At 38.4% G+C, this 27,216-nt stretch overlaps 1 protein-coding gene across 1 annotated transcript in view; it reads right to left on the reverse strand.

Moving 5' to 3' along the window:
• The window catches only part of LOC126203548 (uncharacterized), a 255,598-nt gene that overhangs the window by 94,746 nt on the left and 133,636 nt on the right, over positions 1 to 27,216 (reverse strand). The window contains exon 6 of the mRNA XM_049937870.1: positions 3,544 to 3,674. Coding sequence (XP_049793827.1) covers positions 3,544 to 3,674 — 131 coding nt within the window. The remainder of the gene's footprint in view (positions 1 to 3,543; positions 3,675 to 27,216) is intronic.

Here is a 27,216-nt window from a genome sequence, read left to right on the forward strand (position 1 = left end):
ATTAAGTTGTGCTCTGTGCAAAATTCTACCAGGCGGCTTCCTCTTTCATTTCTTAGCCCCAATCCATATTCACCTACTATGTTTCCTTCTCTCCCTTTCCCTACACTCGAATTCCAGTCACCCATGACTATTAAATTTTCGTCTCCCTTCACTATCTGAATAATTTCTTTTATTTCATCATACATTTCTTCAATTTCTTCGTCATCTGCAGAGCTAGTTGGCATATAAACTTGTACTACTGTAGTAGGTGTGGGCTTCGTATCTATCTTGGCCACAGTAATGCGTTCACTAAGCTGTTTGTAGTAGCTTACCCGCGTTCCTATTTTCCTATTCATTATTAAACCTACTCCTGCATTACCCCTATTTGACTTTGTGTTTATAACCCTGTAATCACCTGACCAGAAGTCTTGTTCCTCCTGCCACCGAACTTCACTAATTCCCACTATATCTAACTTTAACCTATCCATTTCCCTTTTCAAATTTTCTAACCTACCTGCCCGATTAAGGGACCTGACATTCCACGCTCCGATCCGTAGAACGCCAGTTTTCTTTCTCCTGATAACGACATCCTCTTGAGTAGTCCCCGCCCGGAGATCCGAATGGGGGACTATTTTACCTCCGGAATATTTTACCCAAGAGGACGCCATCATCATTTAATCATACAGTAAAGCTGCATGCCCTCGGGAAAAATTACGGCCGTAGTTTCCCCTTGCTTTCAGCCGTTCGCAGTACCAGCACAGCAAGGCCGTTTTGGTTATTGTTACAAGGCCAGATCAGTCAATCATCCAGACTGTTGCCCTTGCAACTACTGAAAAGGCTGCTGCCCCTCTTCAGGAACCACATGTTTGTCTGGCCTCTCAACAGATACCCCTCCGTTGTGGTTGTACCTACGGTACGGCTATCTGTATCGCTGAGGCACGCAAGCCTCCCCACCAACGGCAAGGTCCATGGTTCTGATAATTTTTTTCTGCAAAGTTAATATTTTTGTCATGTTGCTAGCATTCCCCCAGAAGACAATATCCCACTACTGACTCAAAGTAACTATGGTATACTACTTTTTTTGTGTCGATACTAGTGACATTGGCTAAGATTGTCATAGCAAATGCCAGGCTGTTTAGTTTATTTTTTAGATAATCTATATGTGAGAACCATGATAGGTTTCTGTCTAATTGCATTCCTATGAATTTAACGTTCTCTGCTTCATTTAGCTCCTGGTTTCTGTGCATAATGTGAATATCATTTGTTAGAGACTATTTTGTCTTAAATTGCATCAGATGTTTTTTTGAAATATTTAGCTTTAGGCCATTTAGATGGAACCAAACATCTAGGTTTTCTAGAGTTTCTGTGACATTTTCAGGAACTTCTTCTGTGTTTTTAATTTCTACCAGTACTGATGTGTCATCAGCAAATAAAACTGAATGATAATTTATATTTATGGGTAAGTCATTTACATAAAAAAAGAAAGAGGATTGGGCCCAGAATTGAGCCTTGTGGTACTCCCTGTGAGATGGTTCTCCACTTCGAGGAGTATTTCCCTTTGCTTGATGTTATGACAACCCTTTGCTTTCTCTCTGTTAGATATGACTTACACCATTGTAAGGCGCTACCCATAATTCCGTATTTTTTCATTTTATATAATAATGAGGAGTGATTCATGCAGTTGAATGCTTTGGTTAAGTCACAGCAGATTCCCGCAGCTTTTTGTGACTTGTCCAAAGTGGAACTAACTTTAATCACAAATTCATTGATTGCATGAATTGTACTTTGCCTTTCTGGAATCCAAATTGATTTTTTGAGATTACATTGTATTTGTAGCACAAAATCTGAATTTGAATAGCAACAATCATTTCAAATATCTTAGAAAACACAGGAAGAAGGTAAATTGGACAGTAATTTCCTATATCATATTTGGAGCCTTTCTTAAATACTGGTTTGACTTCTCCATATTTTAGACATTCTGGAAAGTATCCTTCTTCAAGTGATTGATTACTTATTTTGTATAGTGGGTGTGCTATTATATTTGTAGCTGCTTTAATGACTTTGGCAGGTATTTCATCCCATCCCACAGATTTTTATTTTTTAGGTTTAGTATAGTTTTTTCTAGAATAGAATAGAATATTTTTATTAGCCTTTCAGTATTTTTCATACATCTTTTACTGTTACTTTGTTAAATTTTACTAGGCTCTCTTTCTTGCTCTGACTTGAGCCAAACAAATGTACATTGTCTTGATAAGAGTCTACATGAACATCAGATCTTGCTACATTTATGAAGAATGTATTAAAATTTTCTGATAATTGAGCAGGATGTACAATTGTTTTGTCTTGTACCTTTATTTTACAGATTTCCTGGTTGCTAGGTCTGATTCCAAGTTCAGATTTGACTACTGTCCATACTGCCTTGGTTTTATTTGTGTGTTTTTTAATGAATTTTATGTTTGCCATTTCCTTTGCTGCTTTTGCAACCTTCTTAAATAGTTTTTTATGCGCTTTAACATAGTTTATGAACTCAGGACTCTTATTTGATTTCAGCTCAGCATGTAGCTCTCTCTTCCTATTACTAGATATTTTTATGCCAGTGGTAATCCACTTTAGTTTATTTGTTGCCATTCTTGGGTAGGCTGTGGGTGGAAATGTTTCACTGAAGACATGTAAAAAGCTGTTTAAAAACTTATCAAAATTTTCTGAACATGAGTTTTCTTGTTGTAATGGCCAATCTACCTCATTTAATCTATAACAGAACAAGTTTATGTTTTCTTCACTGAACTGTGTTTCATGAAGCCTCTCTTCCCATTTTTTTTCTATTTATTTTTTGTAAGTTTAATTCTATAGCAGAGCAGAGTGATTTGAGATACCTAGGTTTAAAGAGAATTTTGCAGTGTCCTCAAATGTATGATTTGTTAAAATATTGTCTTCGCATGTTGCTGTTTGCTCATTTACTCTGGTGAAGTCATTAAAATTTAGTCTAAAGCCATATTCTTGAATTACGTCAATGAACTTCGTTGACATGCTTGTTTTGCTAGTTGTATCTATGTTAAAATCAGCAGCAATTAGAATTTGTTTCTTATTTTCTTTAGTGAGTTTATATAGGAGACACTGGAATTTATCTACCAGGGCTTCACGATCACCTTGGTTTGTTTCTGCTCCAGGGGTAACCTTTTGATGTGACATCACCTGCATTATGAATATTTGTTTTATTGAGACAAGCCTGCTCCCCTCTGCAGAAAGATCCATGGTTCATATGGACATTTATCTCTGGTTGATATTAGCCTGAATACTGAGTGCTTTCAATGAGTATTGTGTTCAAGAAATATAGATCTGAATTCTAATCAGACACAGATTTTTAAACTGTACTACACGTGCATTACATTGCAGGCTCAGTATAATTATCTGAATAGTGTGCACAATATCATTCCAGGTCATTGTGGCTTCACTGACTGCATCCCCATCAATCCATTCATTTAATTTAACTTATATAAAATAGAGTATGTTGAACCAAACTACAGTTTATAACTCATGCTCATTTTCAATATATTGTCAACTCACCTCTTCTGTATTGAGGTCCTTCCTTGGAATGAACATGAATTCTGGTGATTTAGTTACTTTTGAAAGAAATTCTCTTCGTGCTCTTTCACTTGTGGAGTCAAAAGATTCATCGTGGCTGATGTGATGCATGTCTGTTGAAATAGTAAGCAGAAAAATTAATTATGCTCGTCTTAACAAATTAATTTTTTAAAAAAATCATGGTCTTTGGTTCTGGTATGTGTGTCACACAGTTCTGTTTGCATAACATCCATAAATAAAGAAAATTTCAATTTCAAGATTTGACAAATAATGAATATTACTACTAAGTGACTAAACAGTAATACTACGTAAGACAGCCTGTAAATACCCACAAAAGAATTTTCGAAGCAGGAGCAATTAGGGCTGGTTTTATGGACATACAATCAAAGTGAATAAACTGCTTAAAGGAATCCAAAGCCTGACAGCCATACTCACATTACTCCTGTTTCTATTATTGGTAAAAAGAGCAATCAACTTTGTCGAGGACTGTTGCTAAAATTTTTACTTCCAGTTTCCTATTGCAGACATGCTTACAGCCAGAATCAGACTGGATAACAACAGTGAAAATGTTGGTATTAACATACATTACAAACTTAATATACATTAAAGACATTGTTTCCGTAGATCTAGCCATTTCCTCATTCATGTACGATGTTCTATAATTTACCAACTACAATTCAGTTGTTTGGTTCACTAGATATTCTGAGTGAACTATCATTACAGGATCCCAACATCTATGGCTCACTGTTTAAAATCATTCCTTGAAGACAGAAAACAAAAGTTATTATAAATGGCTGACACAATGTGTTGCATGATTGAGAGATCTCATTTATTCATTCATTGTAATCTGTGGATCCCATCGTGAAGGATAACAGTCACAGATGTGGAATAAGTCAAGATACATATTAACAAAGTGAAACAGTCATTAGCATTTGTAGTAATAATTAATTATTGCTGAACTATTATAAATTATTTGTGCTTACTTAAACTATACAAAATAGTATAAAATTAACAATTTTTTTTTTAAAAAAAGATGCTGCTTCCTTTGTTCGATTAAATTGCTGTTGTTTACCTGCTATTGCTAGCTTAATATCCCCTATCCTCTTGACCATTGTAATATTTATCAAAGAACAACAGATCTCTATCTCTCTTAATGCAGTAAGATTATAAGGAGACAGAATGGCTGGCCAGTACTTACCCGTAAGAGAAAAGTTTTTAAGTACTGTAAGACACATAAAAGTGAAGAAAAACCAATCCTAGTTATCACAACTGTTAGTACTGTCAAGAAAGAGGAGAGAGTGACGGGCTGGGAAGGGTTAGGAAGAAGAGACAGGTCACTGAGACCACAGGATGAGAGGAAATCACCCTTTAAGATAATGAGGGGAGAGAGAAAGATGGAGGTGTCATAGAGTCAGAAGTCAAAGATGAGTGCTGAGCAAGCTTCAGCCAGAGATGGTAAAGGGATAGAGTAAGAATTTGAAGATAGACTAAGAAAAACAGAAATGAGAAATTAAATGAATAACATGAATAAAAATTCAGAGGATAATGGAAAAAGAGACGGGGAAAAAGCAAATGAAAGAGTTTTCTTCAGTGAATTTTCTTTTTGATATAAGTCTCTTAACACTTTGCATACTTTAACTAAGTACTGTCCTATGGTATAATCTTATGAGGAAATACAGCTGAGATAAAAAAATTTGCAGAAACATGTGTGTGTTTATACAATGTTGATAACCAAACTTTTGTAAAGATCTCTCTGGGAACCTTGGGATTCTTACAATTACATGTCAATAAAATAACTCCCTAATTCCACTTGTGGTTAATAATATCATTGAATTTAGAATGACCAAAAAAATTCACAAAGGCAATAAAAACAAATAAATAAATAAAATAGAGAGGTAAAAATAAATAAAATTCAAACAATGGTAAATTCAGGACGGTATAACAACAATATGAAGAGGATAGATTGTTAATCAACTCACACATCACAGTAAGTGGCAGACAGGCACACTGACTATTAGACTAAGTCTTTCATCACCCATAAATAGAGTGAGTGAATCATATTCTCCACCAGGGTTTCAACTACCTCCCATCATGCCCTGAAATGTGAAATATTCTCCCCAACCCTCCTACAGTGATATTCCACTGACCACCAATCTACATAACATATTTGTCTGTCCCTATTCCACTCCTGCTCCCGATGCCTTGCCTCATGGCTCATATCTTCTGTCAAACTTCACTAATGCCTTCTCTGAAAACTACCTAAAGCAGGTAGGTAGGAACTGGCAACCTACAGACCTGACCTCGTTGAGGATGTCCATATCAAAACCGGTATCAGAGATCATAACGTGGTTGTGGCACCAATGATTACCAAAGAACAAATAAAACAAGCAGAAAGATATGTATGTTCAGTAAACTAGATGAAAAATCAGTTGTGTTATATCTCAATGAGGAACTTGAAACTTTTAGTACAGGGCAGGAGCATAAGAGGAACTCTGGCTTAAGTTTAAAAGAATAGTTCATCATGCACTGGATAGATATGCACCCAATAGAACAGTTCATAATGGGAGGAAACCTTTATGGTATACAGTCACTGTAAAGCAACTTCTAAAGAAACAGAGATTACCACATAATATGTGTAGAACAAAGCGTAGGGCTATAGATAGATGGTGAATGTAACATGTTTGACTGTCAAGAGAGCACTGTGTGATGCCTTCAATGATTACTGTAGCAGAATGTTGTCGAGTGATCTTTCACAGAACCCAAAGAAATTCTGGTCATATGTAAAGACTGTTAGTGTCCAGCCCTAGTGTATAAGACAGGAAATGAAATTGAGGGTAGCAAAGCAAAAACTGAAATACTTAACTCTGTTTTCAAATATCATGTCCAACATGTCTGAAAGAACAGTCACCATGCATTCATATAATTTGACTGGCCTGGTTGGGCAATGGATCCACCTTCTTCAGTGTGGATGAACAAATACATCCAACCACCTGTGGAAATCTTATAGAGTGAATATAGAGGAACTGGACAGGGACTGCAGATAGGTGGCACTTGATGGGAATGTGGATCGGCTGTGAGGTGTGCCGAGATAGTCCGTGCAGTTGCAGTAACACTGTGTCCTGGATGGCACAAGTGGTTAATGCAACTCTCTAGTAGGCAGGAGAACCCAAGTTTCAATCCTGATCCAGTACACATTTTCACTCGTCACTGCTGATTCCAATAATGTCCCGATGCATCTGACAGCAGTGATCCCCTCCCTTTCCTTTCCTTTCTTCCTCTCTCCACCTTCAATTTACATATAAATAATGAGGTATCTTGAACAGAATGACCTCCTCAATTCCATCTAGCATGGATTTCGAAAAGACTGATTGTGTGAAACCCAACTCATACTTTTCTCACATGGCATACTGAAAGCTTTGGATCAATGCAGTCAGGTAGATGCCGTATTTCTTGATTTCTGAAAAGCAATGGACTCAGTACCACACCTACACTTATTGTCAAAAGTATGATCACATGGGGTATCAAGTGAAATTTGTGACTGGATTGAGGACTTTTTCGTAGGGAGGACGCAACTTGTTATCTTGGATGGAGAGCCATTGTCAGATGTAGAAGAAACTTCAGGTGTGCTCCAGGAAAGTTTGTTGGAATCCTTGCTGTTCATGTTGTATATTAATGACCTTGCAGACAATATTAAGAGTACAGTCAGGCTTTTTGCAGATGATGCAGTTATCTATAATGAAGACTACCTGAAAGAAGCTGCATAAATATTCAGTCAGATCTTGATAAGACTTCAAAGTGGTGCAGAGATTGGCAGCTTGCTTTAAATGTTCAGAAAAGTAAAATTTTGCACATCACAAAATGGAAAAAAAAAGTGTTCTTTGACTATAATATCAGTGAGTCATTTTTGGAATCGGTCAACCCACACAAATACCTGGGTGTAACACTTCATAGGGATATGAATGGAAGGATCACATAAGTTCAGTTGTGAGTAAGGCAGGTGACAGACTTTGATTTATTGGTAGAATACGTGATGCAATCAATCTACAAAGAAACTGCTTACAAATCACTCGTACAACCAGTTCTAGAATATTGCTCAAGTGTGTAGGGCCCACACTGGATAGGACTAAAAGAGGATATTGAATGTATAGAGAGAAGGGCAGCATGAATGGTCACAGGTTTGTTTAATCCATGGGAGAGTGTCACAGAGATATTGAAGGAACTGAACTGGAAGACTCTTGAAGGTAGACGTAAACTATCCTGAGAAAGTCTATTAACAAAGTTTAAGGACTAGCTTTAAATGATGACTCTAGGAATATATTACAACACCCTACATATCATGCACATAGGGATCATGAGGATAAGATTAGAATAATTACTGCATGCACAAAGGCATTCAATCAATCATTTTTCCTGTGCTCCATATGTGAATGGAACAGGAAGAAACCCTAATAACTGGTACAGTGGGACGTACCTTCCGCCATGCACCTCATGATGGTTTGCAGAGTATAGATATAGATGTAGATCTGTGAAATAGACCTAGTTGCAAGACTTGTGTCATACATCCTCCCACCACCACCTACTCCAGTCCCGTCACAAACATTTCATATTCCATCAGAGTCATGGCCACCTGCAAAAGCAGCCATTAACTTAGCTGTGCCTTATTCTGTGTGGGCATGACCACTAACAAGCCGTCTGTTCACAAGAATGGCCATTGCCAAATTGTGGCCAAGAGACAGCAGGACCACCCAGATGCTGAGCATACCACACAAACAGTGTACTTGACTTCAATGACTGCTTCATAGTGTGTGCCATTGGATTATTCCCACTAAAACTAACTTTTTCTTTTTAAATCAACAGATGGAAACTCTTCCTGTAATACTTCCTTTATTCCCATAGCCCCTCCGAACCCAATCTTTGCTACTCCCTGTCCCCTATCGGCCTATCCCCTTCCCAGCTCCTACTCCAGCCCTAAACATTCCTTTTATTCACCAGTGCTTCTGCACTGTCCTTGCCTTTTCTCTAGTGGAAGGACTAATCAACAACATAAAGTTTTAAGTCTGCTAGTGACAGCTGTGGGTAGGGCAGCTAGCTGCAGAGAGATCAGACATGTTGGAACTGTAAAGAGTCTGACGAATCTGTTCTAACAATGTTGTTGTTGTGGTCTTCAGTCCTGAGACTGGTTTGATGCAGCTCTCCATGCTACTCTATCCTGTGCAAGCCTCTTCATCTCCCAGTACCTACTGCAACCTACATCCTTCTGAATCTGCTTAGTGTATTCATCTCTTGGTCTCCCTCTATGATTTTTACCCTCCACGCTGGCCTCCAATACTAAATTGGTGATCCCTTGATGCCTCAGAACATGTCCTACCAACCGATCCCTTCTTCTAGTTAAGTTGTGCCACAAACTCCTCTTCTCCCCAATCCTATTCAATACCTCCTGAAGCACCACATTTTGAAAGCTTCTATTCTCTTCTTGTCCAAACTAGTTATCGTCCATGTTTCACTTCCATACATGGCTACACTCCATACAAATACTTTCAGAAACGACTTCCTGACACCTAAATCAATACTCAATGTTAACAAATTTCTCTTCTTCAGAAATGCTTTCCTTGCCATTGCCAGTCTACATTTTATATCTTCTCTACTTCGACCATCATCAGTTATTTTGCTCCCCAAATAGCAAAACTCCTTTACTACTTTAAGTGTCTCATTTCCTAATCTAATTCCCTCAGCATCACCCGACTTAATTCGACTACATTCCATTATCCTCGTTTTGCTTTTGTTGATGTTCATCTTATACTCTCCTTTCATGACACTGTCCATTCCGTTCAACTGCTCTTCCAAGTCCTTTGCTGTCTCTGACAGAATTACAATGTCATCGGCGAACCTAAAAGTTTTTATTTCTTCTCCCTGGATTTTAATACCTACTCCGAACTTTTCTTTTGTTTTCTTTACTGCTTGCTCAATATACAGATTGAATAACATCGGGGATAGGCTACAACCCTGTCTCACTCCCTTCCCAACCACTGCTTCCCTTTCGTGCCCCTCGACTCTTATAACTGCCATCTGGTTTCTGTACAAATTGTAAATAGCGTTTCGCTCCCTGTATTTTACCCCTGCCACCTTCAGAATTTGAAAGAGAGTATTCCAGTCAACATTGTCAAAAGCTTTCTCTAAGTCTACAAATGCTAGAAACGTAGGTTTGCCTTTTCTTAATCTTTCTTCTAAGATAAGTTGTAAGGTTAGTATTGCCTCACGTGTTCCAACATTTCTACGGAATCCAAACTGATCTTCCCCGAGGTCCGCTTCTACCAGTTTTTCCATTCGTCTGTAGAGAATATGCGTTAATATTTTGCATCCGTGACTTATTAGACTGATTGTTTGGTAATTTTCACATCTGTCATCACCTGCTTTCTTTGGGATCGGAATTATTATATTCTTCTTGAAGTCTGAGGGTATTTCGCCTGTCTCATACGTCTTGCTCACCAGATGGTAGAGTTTTGTCAGGACTGGCTCTCCCAAGGCCGTCAGTAGTTCTAATGGAATGTTGTCTACTCCCGGGGCCTTGTTTCAGCTCAGGTCTTTCAGTGCTCTGTCAAACTCTTCACGTAGTATCGTATCTCCCATTTCATCTTCATCTATATCCTCTTCCATTTCCATAATATTGTCCTCAAGTACATTGCCCTTGTATAGGTCCTCTATATACTCCCTCCACCTTTCTGCTTTCCCTTCTTTGCTTAGAACTGGATTTCCATCTGAGCTCTTGATATTCATACAAGTGGTTCTCTGTTCTCCAAAGGTCTCTTTAATTTTCCTGTCTGCAGTATCTATCTTACCCCTAGTGAGATAACCCTCTACATCCTTACATTTGTCCTCTAGCCATCCCTGCTTAGCCATTTTGCACTTCCTGTCGATCTTGTTTTGGAGACGTTTGTATTCCTTTTTGCCTGCTTCATTTACTGCATTTTTATATTTTCTCCTTTCATCAATTAAATTCAGTATTTCTTCTGTTACCCAAGGATTTCTGCTAGCCCTCGTCTTTTTACCTACTATGTTCTCTGCTGCCTTCACTACTTCATCTCTCAAAGCTACCCATTCTTCTTCTACTGTATTTCTTTCCCCAATTCCTGTCAATTGTTCCCTTATGCTCTCCCTGAAACTCTGTACAACCTCTAGTTCTTTCAGTTTATCCAGGTCCCATCTCCTTAAATTCCCACCTTTTTGCAGTTTATTCAGTTTTAATCTACAGTTCATAACCAATAGATTGTGATCAGAGTCCACATCTGCCCCTGGAAATGTCTTACAATTTAAAACCTGGTTCCTAAATCTCTGTCTTACCATTATGTAATCTATCTGAAACCTGTCAGTATCTCCAGGCCCCTTCCATGTATATAACCTTCTTTTATGATTCTTGAACCAAGTGTTAGCTACGATTAAGTTGTGCTCTGTGCAAAATTCTATCAGGCGGCTTCCTCTTTCATTTCTTAGCCCCAATCCATATTCACCTACTACGTTTCCTTCTCTCCCTTTTCCTACTACCGAATTCCAGTCACCCATGACTATTAAATTTTCGTCTCCATTCACTATCTGAATAATTTCTTTTATTTCATCATACATTTCTTCAATTACTTCCTCATCTGCAGAGCTAGTTGGCATAGAAACTTGTACTACTGTAGTAGGCATTGGCTTCGTGTCTATCTTGGCCATAATAATGCGTTCACTATGCTGTTTGTAGTAGTTTCCCCGCACTCCTATTTTTTTTATTCATTATTAAACCTACTCCTGCATTACCCCTATTTGATTTTGTATTTATAACCCTGTATTCACCTGACCAGAAGTCTTGTTCCTGCTGCCGCCGAACTTCACTAATTCCCACTATATCTAACTTTAACCTATCCATTTCCCTTTTTAAATTTTCTAACCTACCTGCCCGATTAAGGGATCGGGCATTCCACGCTCCGATCCGTAGAATGCCAGTTTTCTTTCTCCTGATGACGACGTCCTCAAACAATACGTATCGATTTTGTCAAGTTTCACAAATGAGCCTGGGATACAGCATCTGGAGAGCAGGTGAGAGCATGCACAGAGGGAACGAGGTGGGTCAAAGTTCAAACACCTGCACAACCAGCTCAACAGGACTGAGACAGATGATACCCAGCTACACTCTTCATCAGTGCACTCCAGAAAGTCATTCCAAGCACAAAGAGGAGAGAGCATCCATTACAAGAATGTTAACCTGTGATGCATTAAAGATCAGCACAGCTCCATCCTTAACCAGTTTGTTTAGTCAGTCTTCAACAAGATCAATTGTGGTAACAGAATCCTAATAACAGCGCAAGGATACAGATTTTGGCCACCATTGCACCATGAAAGTAGTCCCCCTGGCAACAGTAGAACCTGTGTCCTTTGGTGTCACAGATGGCTTTTGTGTATCAGCGGATCAAGGCAAACTACACAGAGGGGCCCATCGATGCATGATTAACCTATCAATATGCTAACACCAATGTAACCTGTCTGACAATGGAGAATGCTGCTGACAGTTGAGTGTCACTGCTGTCTCCCTTTCACAGTCAATCAACGGGTCTGTCCTGAGATGTGACTGCACAAGTCCTTGACTACTAACAATACAAAAAATGACTGTAATAAAATTTTATCCTGTGGATGTACAGGGTGTAACTACGTTCCCTTTACAGATGTTGAGGACTTGAGTTGGGTCCAAGACAGTTAAGTTTAGCATAGGAACTCATCTCCGGAAACATACCATTTTCCCACTACATGCAAAATACCACAACTTGTGTTCAAATCTCCTGCCGTTTGGTGCCACTGACTGGGGTATTAATCAAACAATGAAAAATCCAGGATGGTATGGAACACTATTATGAAAAGGAAAGTTACAACACATCGTAAGCGGAGATGCTGAGGCTCAGTTATGCACAACAAAGAGACTGTCACAAATAAGATTTCAGCCAGCAAGGCCTTTGTCAAAAATAGACAACACACACACGCACACACACGGATGCAGTCTCTGGCAACTGAAGCCACACTGCGCGCAGCAATACCAGTGCATGATGGGAGTGGTGACTGGGTGGGGGTAAGGATGAGGCTGTAGCGGGGAGGGAGAGGGATAGAAGGGTATGGGTGAGGGACAGTGAAGTGCTGCTGGGGAGCACACAGGGATGAGGTAGATTAGGGTAGGACAGCTATGTGCAGTCGGGAGGCAGATGGAAGGCAGAGGAGAGATGGGGTGGGGTGGGAGGTAGCGGATAAGGAGAGAAGTAAAAAGACTGGGTGTAATGGTGGAATGAGGACCGTGTAGTGCTGGAATGGGAACAGGGAAGGGGTTGGATGGGTGAGGACAATGACTGACGAAGGTTGAGGGCAGGAGGTTTACAGCAATGTAGGCTATATTGTAGGGAAAGTTCCCACCTGCGCAATTCAGAAAAGCTCATGTTGGTGGCAGGATCAATATGGTACAGTCATTGAAATGAAGAATGCCATGTTGGGCAGCGTGCTCAGTAACAGGATGGTCCACTTGTTTCTTGGCCACAGTTTGTTGGTGGCCATTTGTGCAGACAGACAGCTTGCTGGATGTCATGCCCACATAGAATGCAGCACAGTGGTTGCAGCTTAGCTTGTTGATCACATGACTGGTTTCACAGGTAGCCCTGCCTTTAATGGGATAGGTGATGTTTGTAAGCGGACTGGAGTAGGTGGTGGTGGGAGGATATATGGGACAGGTCTAATACAGGGATATGAGCCATGAGGTAAGGGCTTACTTGGAAGTTATGCACCATTTACTTGAAGCAGTCTGAAGAAAATGACCAGAATTGTGGCAAAACCACTCATGAAAATTGTGTCATGATAATAGTCCTGCTCACATGTCAAAGCTTGTTTGTAATTTTTTTGACAAAAAACAAGACTATCAAGCTATCTTAGCCACTGTATTTGCTCGACATGGCCCTCTGTGACTTTTTTCTATTCATGAGGCCAAAGATAACCATGAAAAGACATTGTTTTGTCACCATTAATGAAATAAAAACAGAATTGCTGAAGGAGGCGAACACCACAATGAGAAGTACAGGGTGTTTCAAAAAGGACTTTGCAACTTTAAAAATTCATATAAATTTATTGAAACAAGATATACAGCTGGGTTTAGTGTTTTTTGTAGGGAAACACATCAGGTTTTTTTTAACCCCCCCCCCCCAAAAAAAAAAAAAAATCGAGTGATGCCAGGTCTGGGGAACGTGGGGGGCCATGCACCATGCAGTTGGCACATTACATTGAGAAAATCCTGGGTGTCACCCAGGTAGTGGGGTGGTACACCATCTTGCACGAAGTGAACATTTCGTTCTTGGTTATCTTCATTGATCTGTTGACAAAATGTTGTCTCACTTGCTCAATGATGTCATCAGATGTGCTTGGATGATTTGATGATTTCTAATGTCTTCGCCGAGCACCCTGTTTCTACAAAACAGTTATGCCACTCATACATTGTAGGCCTATTAGGAGGATCTTTAGCATACTTAGTAAGGAAATTACGCTGCACTATTGTTGCCGACTTAGATCCTTTAAATCAAAACACACAGCTAGCATGCTCAGATCCAGTGAAGGCAGCTATCTTTAACACAACTGCCGCTAGCACTTCTTGTGGTGTGGTTCGGCACTTGCAAACTATGCGAGACAAAACTTGATGTATTTTCCTACAAATTGACACAACAATCGCCTCTGTAGGTACTATGAATTAATTTATATGAATTTTCAAAGCTGTAAAATCCTTTTTGAAATACCTGTAAGTTCCTGAAGTGCTTCCAAGAGCAATTATCCATATCACCTGAAATCTGTGCCTTACTATTTATAGACTTGCCTCTGTGGTGATGGTTTTGTCTCTGGTTCATCACAAAGGCTACTACAGAGCTGGGATTTCTGGCCTCCATCCTATTCACAGATGACGCTACTTTTGTGAGGTACAGTATCATCAAACTTCACAATATCCACTTGTGGAGTACAGAAAATTGCCATGGTATGGTGGCAGTGAACCATCAGCACTGGTTAAGCCCAAATATGTGTGTTGGAGGGGTGGGGGAGGGGAGGGGGATTATTGGTGCCCATCTCATGGGACCAGTCAACCTTCCACAATGCCTACCAGATGAAGCATATCTGCACAAGATACAGAGGGACACTGCCTACCTTTCTGGAAGAAGTGTCTTTGGTGGTATGAAGAGTAATGTAGGTACTACATGATGGTGCTCCATCTCACTGCCCTTTTGAGCGTGGTGCAAAAATACCATCACAGACAGAATGATCCTGCGTACTTCTGTGTTCCCATGTGTGCTTTCAATCACTGAAACCTACACTGTTAAAGATCTTTCATCTCCATCCTCAACTGGGTTTCCCTCACTTTGAATGCATTTTCGACCATATGTCTGTATGACCTTTTTGCTCCTTATCCCCTCAGAGATCATTTCCTGTAGTCTGCCCCCATTTACTAAAATCATGTATGAACTAAAAAATCTACTCTGATGATGTAGTGTACAATTATTTCAAAAAACACTTCAAGATACTTGAGTCAATGAATGAATTTTGAGAAGAAGAAAGCTACCAAGGAGCATGACTGGTAGGTCAGTAAACTTATACACAGACGAATGAAGCTAGTACTTTATTTATTTATTTATTTATTTTATTTATTTATTTCTTGTTCCGTAGATCCAGTTAGTGAGTCAATCACAAGGATATGGAACGTGTCAAATTGTACATGTTTCAATTTAAACTTACAATAAATACAAGGGCAATTCAATGGCAAATTGTACATAGTTTAATTAAGACATACTATAAATACAGTAACAGATACAATGTCAGCTAGATAACATAACAACCATTTGACAGAAAAAGAAGTTTCAAATAAAGGTTAAAGATAAGAGCACAAAGTTAAATCAGATATTAGGCCTACAAGAGTAAATACATGTACAGCCAATCTGTTATTACAAAAAGTGTGCTAATGCCCAAATGCACAATAAAATCAATTGAACTACTTCTAGACACAATAAGTTTAGTGATGGTATACATTTTCTTTCAGGTATTCATCCACAGTATAATAAGATTTCTCTGTCAGGTAATCTTTGAGAACTTGTTTAAATTTTGGCAGTTCTGTATGAACACATTTGATATGTAGTGGTAGAGCGTTGAACAGCTTAATGCTGGAGTAGTAAACTCCTTTTTGTACCAGAGTGAGACGTTTCATTTCTAAATGTAGATTGTTTTTGTTTCTGGTGTTATAACCATGGAATTTACTGTTGTCTTGGTATATGGAATAATTTTTGCACACAAAGGTCAGCAAGGAAAAAATATACTGTGAGGCAGTTGTTAGGATACCTATCTTCCGAAACAAGTGCCTGCAAGAGTGTCTTTGATGGACCCCACACATTATTCTGATTGCTTTTTTTTGGATGGTGAAAACTTTTTTTGCAAGTGGTTGGTTCCCCCAGAATATGATAGCATATGACATCAATGAGTGGAAGTAGCCAAAGTAGGCAACCTTAATAGTGTCAACTTCAGCCACTGAAGAAATTACCCGTAATGCAAATGTTGCCGAGCTAAGTTTTTTACATAGATGAAGAATGTGAACTGACCAATTACATTTACTGTCTATGTAAGCACCCAGGAATTTTGTGTCTTCAACTTTCTGTATTGGTTGATCTCTACATTTTATGTCAATTTCATCGGGATTACTTTGTGATGTATGGAACCTCATATAATGAGTTTTATCTGCATTGAGTGAGAGACCATTTGAGGAGAACCAATTTAAGATGTCATTAAAAACAGTATTTGTAGTTTTTTCAAGATCATGATCAATCAAATCGTCAATTAGAATTGTGGTATCAACGGCAAACAGGGTAAATTTGCTGTTTGTCTCAGAACAAAGAGGAAGATCATTAATAAAGATGAGGAAAAGCAGTGGGCCCAAAACGGAGCCTTGAGGCACACCACACGTTATCGTGCCCCATTCAGACGAGGCAGGTTCTCCAGAAGAGCCATTTAGCATTACAGTCTGCTTCCGATCCTGTAGATATGATTGTAGCCACAAGCCAACAGTACCACCTAAACCATAGTATTCTGCCTTTTTCCAAAGAATTTGGTGGTTTACACAGTCAAAGGCCTTCGTAAGATCACAAAAAATACCCACTGGAGACATTTTTTTGTTAATGGCTTCCAAAACTTGGTTGCTGAAAGAGAATATTGCCTGTTCAGTACAAAGACCGGCACGAAAACCAAACTGATTTTTGCTTAAGATACTGTGGAAGTTGAGATGGTCTACAATCCTCCTGTGCATGAGTTTTTCTAGAATTTTCGAGAAGATAGTTAATAGGGATATTGGGCGATAGTTTGTAACAATGCTTTTATCCCCTTTTTTAAAGAGAGGAATCACTACAGCCAACTTAAGTCTGTCAGGGACAATCCCATCTTGTAGGGATGCATTGTATATGTTACATAAGACGGGACTAACAAATTTATAACAGTGTTTCAGTATTTTACTGGAAATATTGTCCACACCAGCAGAATTTTTATTTTTTAATGATCTAATTACTCTTATGACTTCTCTTACAGTAACTGGAGATAAGGATAACTGTGGGATTCTGTTGCTAATAGCTTTCTGTAGGAGGGACAATGATTCTTCCATAGAACCATTACAGCCTGTCTTCTCTGCTGCTCTCAAAAAGTGGTTATTAAATATTTCTGCAACCAACTCAGGTTTCTTTATGATATTGTCCCCTGTTTTAATCTCTATCTGAGACATGTTCCCTGTTGTCCTGCCTGTTTCCCTCTTTATTACATTCCATATAGTTTTAATTTTATTTTCTGAGCTTTCAATTTCTGATTTTATGCACATGCTTTTAGATTTATTTATAACCTTCCTGAGAATGCTACAGTAAAGTTTGTAGTGTTTTCGTTTCTTTGGATCATTAAAAGTCCTGAGAGAACTGTATAACATCCTCTTTGTTCTACAAGATGTTATTATCCCTGTAGTGATCCAAGACTTCTTGGCATTGCCTATATGACTATTTCTAACTACTTTTTTTGGAAAGATGGACTCAAATACAGACATGAATTCATTTAAAAATGAATTGTATTTTTTGTGTACATCTGTTTCCCTATAAACTCGGCTCCAGTCTATCTCTTTTAGGCTATCATTGAATTTTTTAAGGCCCTGTTCATTTATTACCCTAAAAGATTTCCAAGAATGCTCGGAACTGTTGCACACACTGATGTGATTGAGCCTAAGCAATTGACCACCATGATCAGAAAGGCCAAGGATTGGATGTACAGTGATCTCATTGCATTTAGACTTATCTATAAATATATTATCTATCAGACTTTTACTGTTAATAGTAACCCTAGTTGGGAAATCTACTATTGCCATCAGATTATAAGACTCCATTAAATGTACTAAATCAGCTTTACTATTGCTCTCATTTAGGAAATCAACATTAAAGTCACCAGTAATTATCAAGTTCTTGGACTTTGAGTACAGTATGGATAATAAAGAATCTAAGTGCTTAAGAAATACATTCAAATTCCCTGAGGGAGATCTATACAGTGCTAACACTACAGCCGTGAAGTCATTTACAGTAATCTCAACACCACATACTTCAATTTGTTGCTCTATACAATGGCTCTTTAAATCTAATGCATTGTAAGATATGTTGTTTTTTACATAAATTACCACTCCACCTTTTTCCATGATGGTTCTAGAGTAATGCGCTGCCTGACAGTAACCACTTAGCTGTAACCTTTCAATATCTTTCACATGATGTTCACTAAAACATAATACATCAGTATCTTTTATTCCTTGTCGTTCCTCTAACAGAACAGTAATGTCATTTACTTTATTACCAAGTCCTCCCACATTTTGGTGAAAAATCGTCATTTCTTTGGAATTAGAGACAGATCTAAACTTTTGCCTAAAAAATTATCTGTAGCTACAGACACAGTACGTTCATTACTAACAATTTCCTGAAACATTTGAGTTTGAAACCGAGTCTGACTTGAAGGTTGGAGCCATTCAAGTGCGATTGGTTCCAACTTTGGGGTACATTTGTGGACTTCTTCCAATATTTTTGTTTTTAAGAGGGTACCTAATGCTTTTTTTCCTGATCTGTTCAGGTGCTACTGCTACTGCTACTGCTACTACTACTACTACTACTACTACTACTACTACTGCTACATGCTGTTCCTTTTTTTTTGATCACAAACTTCCCAAGCACATTTTACTATGCACCAAAGAGAAAAATAAAATAAAAAATACAGGAAAATTCCTTGCTTTCTGAACATTTTAACATTCCTTGCTTCGAAGTATATCATTTGGGATCTGTTTGCCCCTGTACTTACCTCACCACTTTTTTGTATTTCTTTGCCTTCATACATGAGATACCAAAGACATCGTATGTCTTTCAACTATTAATGTCTAAGGCTATATTTAGTCTGAAACATTGTAAGTGGGGCGTATATTACGAAGTGGTGAGCTGCCCCCCTTTGGTTTTTATCATCATTTTGAATACCTAATTGCTGGTAAATAGTGTTTCGACAACAACGGTATCGCTCAGGGATCGCCAATAGCATAATAGCCTCTCATGTCCCACACACTTGAACCAGTCGTTTATTTTTGTGTAGGGATATTTAAAAACTTTAGTGTATTCCAGCCCTGTTGTTATTATCGACAAGCTCCGGCTGCGAGTTGTGGGTGGTTGTCAGTGCATTCAGCACGTGGCTGGGATTTTTGAGTGTGTACACTCAAGAAGATGGCTGTGTGACACACTTGGTGTAACGTGTTTGTCCTCGAGTGCATATCTGCTGTTTGGATCCTCAAGGACTCTGTTACACTGTCCATACACATTAATATGACCACCTGTCAAAAGCCCGAACACCCGCCTCTTGCAGTGTGGATGTGCAGGAAGAGACTCAGTGAGACTCTGGAAGGTACCAACAGGGATGTGGAGTCAGCCAATTCCAGTGTTGTGGGCAGCTGTGCTAAGTTTTATGATTGACTAACCAAGGGATGAACAGGCTGATCTAGATCGTGTCATGCAAGTACAACTTCTTTAGCCACAAGACAACTTCTTTAGCCACCTAATCACTATGGATGGTTGCTGAGTGTATTACTATGGAAAAAAAGAAAAAAAGGGGGGGGGGCAGAGGCACAACCATTATTGAACAAAGTGTGTGTGGTTTAGGGACTGCCAAGGCATTGTGCTAACATATTGTGTTCGTAAGATGCAAACTGTCAGAGGAGCATACTAATGAAACTTCCTACCATTGTTACTAGTGGCTGTCAGGACAAAGAGTAGCGGGGAGCTGTTGAAAGTGGTGTTCTGCTCCATAAGAATGCCCCACCTCATTCTTTATGGGAGATGCTGATTTTTTGGGATACCGTATTTTTGCCTCATGTCCTGTATTCTCATGCATGGCACCTAGTAATTTCCAGAATGATGACACTGTGATTATTTATTTTATTTATTTATTCGTGTTCCGTAGATCCAGTATACAAAAGAATTGCATGGATATGGAACGAGTCACAATATAAATTAACACAGTAGCCTACTTGTATATGCTAACAAATGTAAATTGCAATTGGTGCATAAGAAACAAAGTATGTTAATAGTTACAGGCTTAAGCATTTTCTATGGTAAAACAGGTATAAAACGATAAAATAATAAATTACAATTGTCCATATACAAACTATACATTAGCAGGAATTTGATAGTGCCAATTGCCTGAACACAAATTCCCATGTAAGATGTATTAAGTTACAAAGTGGCAATAGCAAACATTACAAGTATTACATCTAAGTTACAATGTTACATTAAGAAATTGATTAAGAGAGTAAAACGCTTTTTCCAGAAGATATTCCTTCAATTTACTCTTAAATTTTGTCATTTCACTGATAAGATTTTTTATGTCAGACGGGAGTGCATTAGACGCCTTTATGCTTGAGTAGTATACTCCCTTTTGTATCAGACTCAAGTTTTTTATGTCAACATGAGAGTCATGTTTTGTTCTTGTGTCATAGTCATAATAAGAAGTATTGATTATGTACATGTGTAGGTTCTTAGCTGAAAAGCACATAAGGGATAAGATATATTGTGAGGTCATTGCTAATATTTTGTGTGTTTTAAAAAGATTTCTGCATGAATGATTCCTGTTAACTCCACTTATAATTCAAATTGCTCTTTTCTGCTTTACAAATACTTTATTTGACATTGGCTGGTTACCCCAGAATATTAAGCCATAGGATAACAATGAATGGAAATAGCCAAAATAAGCACCCTTAACAGCATCACTATTAGCAGTTGTTGCTATAATACGTAGAGTGTAAGTTGCTGAACTAAGTCTTTTTCTCAAGTCCAAAATATGGCAAGACCAATTTAATGTACTGTCAATGTGGAGGCCTAAAAATTTTGTTGAATAAACTTGATGTATATCGTGATCATTACAGCTTAGACTTATGTCATCCTGAACTTTGTAACACCCATGGAAATGTATGAACTGGTATTTTTTTAGATTTAAAGTTAGGCCGTTGCATCTGAACCACTTATGGAAGTCATGGAACAACAAGCTGGCAGATGATGCAATATCATTTTCAGGTGTTTTTTCAGTTACAAGGCATGTATCATCTGTGAAAAGAGTAAATTTGATGGTAGCCTTAGAACAGTGAGGAAGGTCATTAATAAAAATAAGAAAGAGCGAAGGGCCAAGCACCGAACCTTGCGGCACGCCTACACTAACTGTTCCCCAGCCAGATGGAGCTATTGAGCTATCTTCATGATTCAGCAATACCCTCTGCTTTCTGTCAGTCAGGTATGATCTGAGCCACATTCCCACTGTGTCAGTTAAACCATAATAGGCTGCTTTTGAAAGGAGGATTTCATGGCTCACACAGTCAAAGGCTTTGGTTAAGTTGAAAAAAATACCAACTGAAGCCAATTTATTGTTCAGTGCTTCTAGAATATTATTAGTAAAGGAGAATATGGCATCATCAGTTGCCTGATTGGAAACCAAATTGGCATTCACTAAGAGCCTTGTGGAAATTCAGGTGTTCTACAATTCTCCTATGCATCAGTTTCTCAAGAACTTTGGAGAAGCATCATGTTAAAAGGGATATAAGGTGGTAGTTAGAAGCATCTGTTTTTCCCCCTTCTTGAACAGTGGTTTCACATCGGCATACTTCATTCTATCAGGGACAATACCTTGTTGAAGGAATTCATTAAATATACGGCAAAGTATTACACAAACGGCATTAGACAATGTTTAAGTACCTTAGTGGAGATATTATCAAAGCCAGATGACATTTTCGTTTACATTTTAGTGATGATCCTTTTCACTTCGCTGACTGTAACTGGGGCTAGGAGCATTTGATTAATTTTGCACAGACCAGATCCTTTCAGAAGGTCCACAGCCTCGTTGACTGAACCCCTACAGCAAGTTTTCTCAGAAGCTGTTAGAAAGTGCTCATTTAAGACTGTTACAACTGCATTCGTTTCTTTAATTAAATTATCGCACTGTCTTATTTCTATGCTGGATACACTCTCCTTTCTTTTTCCCAGCTCCCTTTTGATGACATCCCAGATGGTTTTTATTTTGTTGTTAGAGTTGTCTATTTCCCTTTTAATATGTAAGGTTTTGGATTTTACAATATAATCTGTAGTGTTCTTTTACTGCAGGATCTTCAGAACATCTTTGTGACACATAGAACCTTTTTTTGTATTACATGAAATTTTTATCCCTTTTGTAATCCAGAGTTTGATTTTGCAGTTCTGGGGGTTAATTTTAATAGTTTTCTTGTGAAATACTGCTTCAAAGAAGGACATGAATTCATCTGTGAATATGTTGAATTTAATATTAACATTTCTTTCTTTGTATATTGGGCTCCAGTCAGTCTGCTGCAAGAGCTGATTGAAATTTTCTAAAGTGTCCACATTGATTGTTCTGAAGGACCTAAAAACTGGTTTATATTTTTTGATGCCAGAACATAAGTCATTAAGAGTTAGCAAATGCCCATCATGGTCTGACAGACCATTAAGAATTTGACATACAGTACTAAGACTACTACTAAACTTATCAATAAAGATGTAGTCAATAAGGGTAGGAAATTGAACTAGGTTTCCAATAAATGTTCCAATTCTCTTCTACTGGTGTTGCCTGTAAGGAAGTTTACATTAAAGTCACCCATAATGACTAACTGCTTAGCCTTTGAATATATTTTTACAAAAACTGATTCAAGCTGTTTTAAGAAAATACAGATTTTCCCTGCAGGAGCCTTATAAATTGTTACTACGATAATAGACCTATTATCAGCAAAAATTTCAGATCCACATGCTTCAAAATTAAAATCTTCACAATACATACTTAAGTCAAGTGATTTATGAGGTATACCCTCTTTGACATAAATTACAGCTCCACCTTTCTCTCTGTTTGATCTACAGTAACTATCAGCTAAAACATAACCTTCCAGATGGGGCATCAGCATGGCAGACCTTACAGGGTGTTCTGTAAAGCACAATATATGAGGTTAGTTTTCATTTAACATGAGACCCAAAAGCTCCAATTTTCCTCTAAGGCTCATGATATTTTGGTGGAATATACAGAATTTATCTTTCAATACAGATTTAAAGTTGCAGTTTATGGGTGTTAAATTAGAATCTCTCAATACATCAGGATTGATGCTTGATTTACTGACCAGTTTCCTGTTAAGGGTCCTGCTTGTGCACACATTACTTATGATTTGACATGAGCTTTCCTCTGTTTCTTGATGCAGCACTGATCCCATAAAAAATAGTCTTTGTGAACAGCAGGTCTTCTACTTCTATGGTTTTTTCTTGGATATGTGGAAGCAGACATTTCAGTGGATGGTAGAAGCTTTGAAAAAAGTGTCTCATTGTTCATCTCTTATTTTTCTGCTCCTTCAGGTGATGCTGGAGATGGGACCTTGGAGACTGTGGTTGTGGCCTGTTGAGATGTTGATGGTGGGGCACAGGAGTCTTCTATTGGTGCTGCTATTGCTATAGTTTCTTCTTCTACCGAAGTTGTGGAGGCTGATGCTTCTGTCATTGGTGATGGCATAACAACTGACTCTGGTAATAGTAGTTGTGATGTTTGTTGGGGTGACAATAATGCTCCTTCTGTAATTGCTGTTGTTTCTAGAGAAGGTAATGTTGCTGTTGGTGACATCTGTGTTTTATCAGTAGATAGTGTTGGTTCTGCTGCTACAGTTAGTAAGGTTTGATAAGCTATTGTTTGTGGCTGGCAAGCTAAACGTGGTTCTCCTGCTATCAGCACATTATTAATATTACTTCTGCGAGCTGCAACCAACAATTCCATAATTTTATAACTGAGAAGTTTCTTGCCCTTACCGTTAAGGTGCAGTCCATGTCTGGTAAAGCATTTTCTCTCCAGATAGTTCAGAGGCAAGAACTGGGTGTTTTGATGCATTGTACAGAGCTTCTCAAACTGTGTGTTAGCTTCATTGATTTCTTTATTAACACATGAGTCATTTATAAGGTCGTGTCTGTGAGGTATTCCAATGATGATGAACTTGTTTTTTGTATTAGATTCCAACACTAACTTTAAGTTTAGAACAGCACGAGATAATTCATTCTTGTAGACATCATTGACACCTTCCATTATTACTGTAAACTTATTTGCATTTCGTGAAGTTCCAGCTTTTATATTATTTGTGACTTCGCACATAGGTGCTCCAGGTTTAACATAGCTACAAGAGTTAACACCATAATCCGAATGTAGAACTTTCGCGAGTCCGCGTCCGTGACTATCCGAATGAATATTTACATTAAAAGATTGCTTTCCTATCATTTTTGTCACTTCTGTTGACTCACTTATGTTTGTAGTTTCATTTGCACACTTATCTTCTGCACTTTTGATAGTCTCTAAGTCACTGCGAATGTTTATTGGTGTATCGGTAACTTGAAACACTGTTTCACTTTGAAATGGGCAAGTGAACTTTTTAGACCTAAAATGATCGTCATAATAACTCTTGTTCGTTACTGGTAAAGCTTGCAAAATATTTGCACAGTTTGAAGATTCCAAATAAACCAAGTTCTTTTGCAACTTAATTATGTCGTCACACAGACAATGGATTTCCTCAATATTTCGCTGCAAGGACGCACGTTATGCAAGTTGATATGAGTTCCTTGTACTTACATGTGGTTTATCCGGTAATTCATCTTGACTTCCAGTGTTTTTTATTAAAATATGGCACGGCACACACAGATTATCATAAACAGCATTATATTGCTCACACAGGGAACACTTACATATGCGTCTTTTTTCTTTTTTTCCCCATTAAAAGCGGAGATTACGAATTGTACATCTTTAATGACCGCCATCTTTAACACTGTGCGATTATTGGGTAGAACATTTTCTAAACAGCTATAACACAGACTTCTACAACAAAGCTCTCCCACAATTCTCTTGTATGGAAAATGTGATAAATTGAAGAGTGAATTTGTAGAGAAGGACTAACACCACCACTAAGTCTCATGATTGCAGTTTGACTTTTTCAAGGTGATGATTAAAACTTTGTAACTATCCCTCTTACTTTCTACCTAACTATATCACCTTTAACCCTAGTGTAAGAGGGGCAATCAAAAAGTTTCTAGCCTGAGATAGTTACTGTAATGTCTGGCACAAACAACACCACCTACTTTTATGGTGCCCTTTTGTAGGCATGCAAGTCAAATTTTGTGGTTCCAGCTTCATTAGTTTTGTCACTAGGATGCGTTGTGTACTGTAGTGTAAGAGAATCAAGAAACGTGTTGGGATTGAATATCTTCATTTGAATGGAATGACGCCGAAGGAAATTGCAGAGGACACGCAGAATACACTAAGGAACAGTGCTGTGTCTTATGCAACACTGAAAAACTGGGTGTCTGACTTCAAATGTGGAAGAACGAGTGTGGAAGATGCGCCAAGGAGCAGAAGGCCTGTCGCCATTGCCACTGATGAATCAGTGGCTACAATACATGATACAATTTTGCGGGATCATCGAACAACATTGCACCACATTGAAACCACATTTGGAATCTCCCATGGGTGTGCTCCTGATATTGTTGTGGATATTTTGGGAATGTGGACTGTTTTATCTCAGCGAGTCCTGAAAGACTTGAATGTAGACCAGGGACGGGAGTGTGTGCAGTGTTGTGAAGGAATCACCACCAATTTGGAGTGGATGAAAACGGCTTTATTGCAAGGTATGTGACAATGGATGAAACGTGGGTTCACCACTTTAATCCTGAGACAAAACAACAGTAACAACAATGGAAACATCCTTCATCCTCTACCCCAATAAAATTCTGGGTGCAAAAATCAGCCGGTAATGTGATGGCATCAGTCTTCTGGGATTCAGAAGGGGTAATTATGGTGGATTACTAGCAAAACTATCAATGCATCATACTATTGCACCCTCCTGCGCCATTTGAGAGAAGAGATAAAGCAAAAAATGTGCGGAAAAGTGACGCACGAAATACTTTTGCACCAGGACAACGCACCAGTGCAGATGGCCCTCACAACGCTGGAAACTCTGCATGACTGCGGTTTCGAAAAAGACCTCAAAGGATGACAATTTGACAGTGATTGATGCTGTGAACGCTTGGTTGGACCCGAAACCAAAGACCTTTTATTTGAATGGTATGCAGAAGTTATCTGAGTGTGCCCGCAAGTCTATTAATGTACATGGGTATTATATTGAAAAATAACTTGCTATTATGTAATTTCTGTCATTCGTTATCAGTTAGTCTGGAAACTTTTTGACCCCCCCCCCTGTATTTGTGACTAGAAATATTTTTGCAAAACAACAAAATTTTTGAGGCTCTTGGGTGATGTTGCAAAAGACAATGTTATGAGACTATGTGATATGCCAATGAAGTACCTGCTCATTATCTTCAGGTGATGTCAATTCTTGGTGGAAGAGCCCAATAGGAGCATTAATTGGCATAGACAAAAAATGTGTGCACATATCTTGTCATGGCTATCAGAACCAACAATTTGATAACTGTATTCTCTGTAGAAATTCAGTAAAAATGCTGAAAGGCAGGATATCAAATCAGAGGATAGTGGATGTTTTTACATACAGTAAGTATCAACCTCTGTAGTATTAATGGCTATAGCATATGCTGCCTCCTGAACTCTTGCTGATTTGATATCCTGTGACTTTCTTAATTACATTATCTCCTATGTGGATGTGCACAGTCTCTTTCATAAAACAGTCACTGAAAGAGTAAGCAGTGGAGATGATCTTGTACTGCCCAGTGTAGTCTGGGCCAATGTAGCACATGGGGGTGGGTGTGAGAGAGAGAGAGAGAGAGAGAGAGAGAGAGAGAGAGAGAGAGAGAGAGAGAGAGGAGACTGCCCTATAATTGTGAAAAAGTATTTGTAAAGTCTTGTATATGTTCATATCAATACCTCAGTGCCTCAACTATTTGATAAGTTGTTATCTTTACTCTTTCAATTATTTATATTCCACCAATGACTTCGCATTACATAAGTATTTTATTTTCATATAGGCATACTACTGTTCTTGCATACAGAGTCTTTTTCAGTATTTTCAAGGAGGAGGTCATTAGTGAGACTGGTCAGTAATTATTAATG

The sequence above is a fragment of the Schistocerca nitens genome, chromosome 9 (genome assembly GCF_023898315.1).
Source record: "Schistocerca nitens isolate TAMUIC-IGC-003100 chromosome 9, iqSchNite1.1, whole genome shotgun sequence".
In the NCBI taxonomy this organism is placed as follows: domain Eukaryota; kingdom Metazoa; phylum Arthropoda; class Insecta; order Orthoptera; family Acrididae; genus Schistocerca; species Schistocerca nitens.